This window comes from Poromitra crassiceps (genome assembly GCF_964638095.1).
Source record: "Poromitra crassiceps genome assembly, chromosome: 27".
NCBI lineage: Eukaryota > Metazoa > Chordata > Actinopteri > Beryciformes > Melamphaidae > Poromitra > Poromitra crassiceps.
In genome coordinates this window covers 11220160-11228664 of record NC_139650.1, presented here as the reverse complement: position 1 = coordinate 11228664, position 8505 = coordinate 11220160, and the positions used below count along the sequence as shown (strand labels likewise).

Sequence of the window (8505 nt, the reverse complement as noted above, 5' to 3'; positions counted from 1 at the left end):
GTTCACACTTGTCGGATCAAAGAAAGATTCGTGGCGAATGAGCTGTCTCTTGTGTAAACCTAAACACCACGAGCTGCTGACCTACAAGAACTCCCCGTCAAATTTGAAGAAACACATACAGGTAATCATTACTGCATCTTTTCTGCTATGCTTAATGTAATGTTAGCAATGCTATGGGAACATGCGCCATTTCTAATGATAGCATTCGTGTTTTAGCAACATAGTTAGCTAACACACGAATGCTAAGCTGTGTTGTTATAGCTACATATGTACACATGGGTAACTGTCTGCCTTTCCGAAGCCCTGCCACTCCGAAAGTTAACTTCCATTATTCGGACTGGCGGTCGTTCACCTTAAGCCGCAATGCCAACCTTAGGTTTAGGCGTGGGGGTGGGAGAGGTTAGGTTTTGGGTTAGGGTCTGGGGGAGGTTAGGTTTAGGCATGGGGGGAGGTTAGGTTTGGCGTGGGGGCTGGGAGAGGTTAGTGAAAAACGGGGAATATAGACCCCCTTTCTGAGTGCCGATATTTCGGAGTGGCATTACGTCGGAGTGGCAGCACGTCGGAGTGGCAGCATGTAACCGTACACATGTATAGTTAGTTAAGAAAGTATGGTATGTTAACTAACGTACTAACGTTACTCTCTCTCTCTGTGTGTTTCTCTCTCTCTCTCTGCCACTAGAGAAAGCATGTGAATCACCTGGAGAAGTACACAAAGCTCACTACTCAAAAAAGGAAATCTTTGGAGGCAGAGGAAGGCCCTTCATCATCCAAACAGCTTAAACTGTGCGATAGCAAGAAGAAAGTGTCACAGAAAAGTGTTGATGATGCCATCATTAACTTTGTCATTCAAGGTCTGCAGCCTCTCAGTGTTGTGGAACAGCCGGGCTTTAAAGCTCTCGTGCATCACCTACAACCCCAGGTGGCTGTAATGTCTCGTGGTACAGTGAAAAACAAAGTGGAGAAAGTAACACAGGAAATGAAGAATAATCTAAAGGATGCCATGAGTGAGGTTGAATTCATCGCCACCACCACAGATTGCTGGACAGCACACAGATGGGGTTTCATCGGTGTCACAGCACATTGGATAGAGCCTGAAACACTGGAGAGATGCTCTGCTGCTCTATCATGCAAACAACTTGAAGGCTCACATAGCTTTAATGTGCTCGCTCGTGCCCTGACTGACATACATACAGAGTACAGTATCAGTGAGAAGATTGTACGCACAACCACTGATAATGGGTCCAATTTTATAAAAGCTTTTCGAATCTATGGTGAGGATGAAAACAATAATGCAGCACGGCCATTTCAGGGGACAGGGCCAAGTCAAACAGGAGGAGAAATCGAAAGCAGTGAAGAAGAAGAGGAAGAGGGGGAAAATGCGTCGGTTGAGTTTGTTGAAGCGGGCACCCTGTTGGATGAAGATGATGGCATGGAATACCAACTGCCAAAGCACCATCGCTGTGCCTGCCACCTTCTAAACCTGGTGTCAACAGTTGTGTCAGCAGCAAATGCCAATGCAGTCTAAGAAGCTCTCTCGTTCAGCGTTTGCAAAGTGCCAGAGTCTCTGGAACAAGAGTGCTAGATCCACCATAGCTGCAGAGATCATACAAAAAAGATGCAAGCTGCAGCTAGTGAGGCCAAATGACACAAGGTGGAATTCTCTCTTCTTCGCCGTGGAAAGGATCATAAGGATCATTAAAGAACAAGGAGAAGCAGCCATTACAGCTGTGTGCAGCGCACTCAAAATTCCCATGTGAGTACCACTGTTATCTTGAAAACTGATTGGATGAGGAAATATTCCTCAATTTATGTCTCACTACTGACAGATTAAAATGTCCTATTTTGTAATCAGCACTTTTGCACTATGTATGAAAAGTGCTATGCATTATTCACATTACTTTTAATTTTAATTAATAAAATATAGTACTAGAGTGTGTGTTGACATGCTCATATTCATATAGATGAAATAATATCATCCAGAAATACCCCCCCGCCCCCAACACACACACACACACCTAGAAAAATTATAAATCCTGGGTTCTTAATGGGAACAATAAAGCAGTTCATTGTATTTACTGTAGCAATTCATGTTTGTTTGTTTGTTACTTGACAGGCTCACTCCTGCTGAGATTGCATTTCTCGGAGAATATGCAAAGACCATGAGCCCAGTTGCAAAGGCGCTCGATGTCCTTCAGGGAGAGGCCAATGTGCAGATGGGATGGCTTGTACCTACAATAACACTACTCAAGTCCAAGCTCCAGCAACTCCGAATCTCCTCCAAGTACTGTGGGTCGTTGGTGGATGCTCTTCAAGCAGGACTTGAAAGGCGTTTCGGAGAGATGCTTGCTGATCCAGAGCTCATTGCTGCGGCCATCCTTGTCCCCAAGTTCAGGACATGCTGGACAAGTGATGATGGCATCCTAAAACGTGGTGAGTGTTGCACCATGCTTTATGCTTTTTCATTTATTTATGATAATGGGACATTTTGGCATTTGAAGTATCCATAACATAATGAGCAATTGTTTCCTGTAATACCAAGTAAACGTCACATACCGTAAAATACCAAATAGAAGCCGACTTCCAAATTGCCGCGGGTCCCATATTGAAGCGGGGTCTGGATACATATTTTGTACATAAAAGCAGGTCCCAATTTGACGCCCGGTTAGTTTTTTCAATGTTTTCTTTTTACCTTTGCGACATCCTGTTGAATGCATCTCCCAAACACAACGAAGAAGAAAAATCGGATGAAGAATACGAACAACGAGGAAACGGGAACAACGAGGGAAAAAAACACATGCACGAAACTTGCTGATCAAAATTCGTTTTCCCTCAACATCTGATGATTCTGAAAATTGTGTAGGCATTTCCTGAAGATTTTTATACACAAAAACCGACATCTCTGGTGTAATAATTATTTTGAGAAATGTGCCTATGGTATATTTCCCTGCCAGCGGGCATAGAAGTCCGCTTCTAATTGGTATTTCGCCGCACTTTCACATGTGCGCTACTGAAGAGGGTGCTCCATGAGTGATGAACAGCGGAGGAGGCAGCGCATGCAACAAATAATCTGCTCACATGATGATCATGTTCTCTCACCTTCAGCGGAGAAAGTTTAGTGGTAAATACCGGTAGGTCACAGTTCAGCTCAAATTTTATTTGATTTCATGTACAGGCCAGAACTGGCATGCAATGTGCTCTGCTGCGCTGAGAGGGAGGCGCGGCTCTCCCCATAGACAAGCAATCGTGTGGGGTGCTGTAGCCAACTCATTAAAATAAATGGTTTAAATAAACAATTTCATACTATTTACAATCTTTGCTGAGCAATATTTTTGTACAAAAATAATTAAAGCAGGTCCCAAACTGCCGCAGGTCCCATATTGACGCGGGGTCTGGCTACATATTTTGTCAATTAACGCCCGGGCTAATAATTGGTATTTTACGGTAATTCACTTGTGACAACATAACTACAATCTTAAAATAACCCTCATGTATGTGTATCAAAGTCATTTTTAAAAACATTTTGGCATTAAAATTGTGTTAATATAAATAAATAAATATTTTATAGACTCCAAATAAATAAATATTTTATAGACTCCATGATCTAAATTCTATTTATATCTAGGTATTACAATGGCGATTTCATGGGGAAAATGCTTAAATCCATTGGTTTTGTATTCCATAGGCCTTGACTACCGTACATCAAGAGCCATCTGAAGCAGCAACCCACGGTCCAGTCAAGTGACACTTCCCGTTCCCTGTCTTCAGAAGAGGAGGACTTCTTTTCCACCATCAACAAGCAGGGTAACACTCATGAAAACACCAAGCAGATCGAGTCCTACCTGGCCTCTCCAGCTAATACCATGGATGTCCTCAAATCTTTCTCCGCAGTGTGCCACTTGTCTCTCAAACTCAACACAGCGCTACCTGCCTCAGCTGCCTGTGAGAGGCTTTTTAGCACTGCAGGACTGATTTTTCGCCCGAAACGAGCATGCATTAGTTCAAAGAACTTTGAGAACCAGCCTCTGCTGAAGCTAAACAAAAGATTTTGGTAGTCCTCCTGAGTAGTGTACTGTGCCAGACTGCCAGTCCTGCAGAGCCTCGAGCACACGTCTCACCTGTTCATCACCGCAAGTGCAATGTTTACATGGCTGCTATTTTTTTTTATTCAGCTAATCTGGAATATGGTGGTGTTCTAACACCAGAGACAGTAAATAAATAATAATAAACCTTGAATTTGTGAATGTGATCAACCTTGTGGACATTCAGTTTCTTATCCATTAGGTATCAGTATCGTATCAGTCTCAAGTATTATGATACTGCACTTTGTAAGGGACACCTTGTATCCAGCAGTTAAACTTGTCTAACCATTTGCACATTCATATATCATGGAAATATTAATGATGGAGGACTAGATGTGATTTTAATGGGGGGGGGGGGGGTTGTGTGGAAAAACCATAGCACACTATTTAAAGAGTAGAGTTTTAAGATGTGTAAAACATTTGTGGGGGATCTTTTATCATCAAAATTATATTCTATGATGTGAGGTTCAGTCATTCAGAAAGATACGGTAAAAATACTTTTACTTTTACTCGTTGGGTACATTTCAGAGCCTGTACCTTTTTACTTTTACTTGAGTAAAAGAATTTAATCAGTACTTCTACTTTTACCAGAGTAGTTTTTCACACAACTAACTGTACTTCTACTCAAGTACAGAATGTCAGTACTTTTCCCGTCTCTGCCAGGTGCTCATGCTCATGTTGGGCTCCGGGACACATTCCTGTGCGATATTTCTTTGCGGAGGCATAACCCGCCATATGACTATAAACAAACACACTGGCGTGTTTCATGCAGGCTAGCAAGCGTAACTGCTGTCTGTCTGAGTCTGACCCACTGAGTCTGACGGTCTGACCACAGACTGTAGAAAGAGATGTAATGCAGGATAGCCAAGCGAATGTGTTTGGATGGAAGTTTGACGCTAGGCCAATCATAGGCAGAGAGGGGCGGGTTATGCCTTCGCCGCCATCCAAAAAAAAATATCGCTTCCTGTGAGAAGCAACTGTTGTGTTGGGTTCTCTTATGATGAGCACTTTGAGTTAGACTTGAAGGTTCTTTACTTTATAACCGGCAGGCTTGTACAACATAGTCAGTGACAGCTACATACCATGCTACATACATGACAGCTCGCATCTTGACCCCGGAACTGATACTGCCTCGCGCCTGTGACGTCATCCACAGGTCACATGCCAAACAATAACATTACACCACAGCAACAACACCAAGCGAGGCTGCAGCGAGCATATTGAAAGACAAAATCCTACATCGCACCAAAGCATACAATGTATTTTAATGTTATTTGACTTACTGACCACCCGCCTCAGTGCTTATTATGAGGCCAGAATAACAGATGCTGCTGGCCATTGGGAAGGCTAACCCTTTACTTTTGGTTTTATTTATTGTGTATGATTCAACTTTTTATCTATGATTTAATAGTATTGCATGTTTTGTAGATTGTTGGGACTTCACTGGCCTGGAACACACGGCTGCCCTGGGGGGGGGCTAGGCCTATTGTATTGTAACGGGTCAGGAATTACACTGAGGCTTTCTTCTTAATTATCTCTTAATTAGCCATCATCGACAGAGCACTGGTGGCCGTGCCCACGCCAAACCAAACCCCACAACACACACTCAAAACCCCGCTAGCTCTCTTCCACACCCAGCCGTCTCTTCCAGGCTCCCTCCAACTCCCTGAGCTGTTTCCCTCTCGCCCATCTCTCCCCTCTCGCCCATAGACCAGAACAGCACATCCGGGTAATTTGCAAAACTTGAAGGCCGCGCCCCTTTTTAGGGGATAACACAAGCCACTCGCGTTGACTTCAATGTAAAATAGCAGTACCCAAAACATCTATAGAAAAATAACAGAATTCATTTCCTTTATAAATGACCCAAAGACACCATGACATGACAATATATTTCAACTCGGCCGGCCATAGAATGCGCAAGATACATCGACACGAGGTACTTGCCTTATATGAACGCTGTATCCAGTTTCCACCAGGTTACATGCATCGTCCACATTGACGGTGTCACGCCTACCCTATCGCAGACCTTTTTTTTTTTTTTTTTTTTTTTGTTAGTGAAACTATAACAACACAGCAACTCTTCGGCATATCTCTATCAAATTAAACCGTTTTAAATAGTTTGTTTGAAGTGGTTTCGGCTTCTTGTACCGTCGTTTACTATGGTGGGTTTCCCCTAAAAAGGGGCGCGGCCTTGGAGCTGGGCGCTTGAAGACGCGATGCAGAGGGTTCTGGTCTATCCTCCCTCCAGCCAATCACAGGTGATCCCCTCTCACTCCACCCACTGGCTGTATGCCGCCTTCACAGAACCCCGTAAATCCCCACAGACATGTCAAACCCCACAGGTAACCCACATGCACAGGACAGTCACAGACAAATACAGTAGCACACAAATCCAGCCCGCTACAGTATTTTTAATTTTTATATTTTTCCTTTGCAGGTTAAACTGTCAGCTGAGCTCTGTTATTGAAGCTTTGGCTAAAGGCCTGAATTTTACAATTATGTTTTGAAATACATGTTTAATTGTGTTAAAAGCTTGTGTTTTCTGGGCTGGGCACAGTGTTTGTGGTGTGTGCAGTAGCGGAGCGTACGCCGGGGCAGAGGGTGCGGCCGCCACGGGCCCACTCGTCAGGGGGGCCCATCAACAAAAACAAAAAAAAAATTTTTTTTTTTTTTTTTTTTTTTTTGCAGGCCAGGCCACCTGGCTGGCAACCTGTGTTTTTATTTTTCTTCTTCAGAACAAGCTTGTCTGTAAAGTGGCTTCACTGTAGTCTTTCTTGGACATAATATTACTTGGCTCAATGAGTGACAAATTGTGTTTTCGGATATAGGGGCTATCAGCTATTTTACAGTTGTGACTTAAAATGACTTTATTTAATAAAGTCAGTGGTGTGAGTCTGAGAGGAATTCAATCAATAGACAATGGCTGGGTTTCCCAAAAGCTTCTTTGCGCTAAGAAGCTAATTCAACCCTTCTTAAGGCCCCCTTAAGAAGCAAACGCGTTTCCCAATTGCTTCTTTACGAAGGCATGCGTTTCCCAAAAGCTTCTTAGCGCTAAGAAGCTTCTTTGACACTTCTTAAGGCTCCCGTAAGAAGCCAACGAAGCCAACGCGTTTCCCGATTGCTTCTTAGCCTAAAATTATCTTCCAATTATCCTCTGTTAAGAAGGCTGCGTTTCCCAAAAGCTTCTTAGCGCTAAGATGATCTTTCGTTAAGAAGGTTTTGTAAGAAGGGTCTGGAGCCTTCTTAACACCTTCTTAATGACAAAACACTGGCAGATCCAGCCGCGTCAGGCAAAAGGAGATACTTGTGTCCACTGTTCCTCTTGTGTTTTTCCCTTTTTCCTTTCTTTCATGTACCCTTTAGTGTTTAAAATTAGGGAACACTTGAAAATCTTCCCTGTATGTATGGTTACTTGTGTTTTAAATGTTTTACCGTAGGCTATATTCCTCTAATCAGAATGGATTCCTTTTATAATGTTGTGGATTTATATAGCACCTTTCACAGAACCCAAGGTCGCTTAAATTCTGTAGTGTTTCTCTGTTTTGTTGTATGCTGTGTATATAAAGCAATTTGAACTGCAGTCCATGTCTGAAATAAATAATGTTTAATAAAGTTTAACATGACCATGATTAGGTGTTAACAGTGTTTCTCAACCACTGAGTCGTGGCCCACTGCTGGGCTCAGAGTGCCATCAAGTGAGCCGCTCCAGTTAAGATGCTTCTTAAGAGCCTTCTATTTTTTTTATTTTTCTCGACTGTTAAGAAGGCGTTTGGGAAACACTTCTTTGGAGCCTTCTTAACTCCTTAAGAAGCTTCTTAACTCCTTAAGAAGCTTCTTAACTCTTAAGAAGCTTCTTTGTTGGGAAACTCAGCCAATAACATTGGTGTGTTTAAAATGAGATATTCCACTAAATATGGCTAAAACCGATTCAAACATGCAAAAAAGGCACATTTTTCTTCGCGGCCTGGCAGGCCGGTTCTACGGGGGTGCAAAAGCATGCATTGCACCCTTATTTGTCTGCATGCTCAGTTGAAAAGTAAAAAAAAAAAAATTTTTTTTTTATAAATGCTACAGCTGCACACTTACTGTTTAAACTTGAATTATAGTTGTGGTTTTTCTTTGTTCTTTGATGTGATTTTATGGCTTTTTGGCACCTATATGTAACCTTTTAAGGTTGAGATAATTGTATTATCATTATATGGTCCAAATATTTCAGTAAAGCACTTGAAACACTTGAAATATTCTTGCTTGGGTGGTATCATTCTACTTGAAATGATGGTCAAATGCATTATTTTTAGTAAAATAACATGTCAAATTTTTCGGGCCCGGCCATTGGCCGGGCATCTGCACCCCTTCCTATCTAGGATGCACCCCATGTCATCTTGTTCTGGAACCGGCCCTGCGGCCTGGCCTGGCCTTCAAAAAA

General features: G+C 42.6%; 1 protein-coding gene across 1 annotated transcript; it reads left to right on the top strand.

The window, feature by feature from the left end:
- The first annotated feature begins 1018 nt into the window (after positions 1–1018).
- On the top strand, positions 1019–4123 carry LOC310799238 (uncharacterized protein). Its single transcript, XM_083661811.1, has 3 exons — positions 1019–1753; positions 2114–2430; positions 3683–4123. The coding sequence occupies exons 1-3, from the start codon at positions 1509–1511 to the stop codon at positions 3712–3714; spliced, it is 594 nt and encodes a 197-aa protein (XP_083517937.1). The 5' UTR covers positions 1019–1508; the 3' UTR covers positions 3715–4123.
- Positions 4124–8505: the final 4382 nt, after the last annotated feature.

What these genes read in the sequence shown, in the direction of transcription:
- LOC310799238 (XM_083661811.1), top strand. Translation starts at nt 1,509, where the DNA reads ATGCCAATGCAGTCTAAGAAGCTCTCTCGTTCAGCGTTTGCAAAGTGC. An exon ending in AGCGCACTCAAAATTCCCAT is followed by an intron (nt 1,754 to 2,113) that starts GTGAGTACCACT and finishes GTTACTTGACAG; the next exon opens with GCTCACTCCTGCTGAGATTG. An exon ending in TGATGGCATCCTAAAACGTG is followed by an intron (nt 2,431 to 3,682) that starts GTGAGTGTTGCA and finishes TGTATTCCATAG; the next exon opens with GCCTTGACTACCGTACATCA.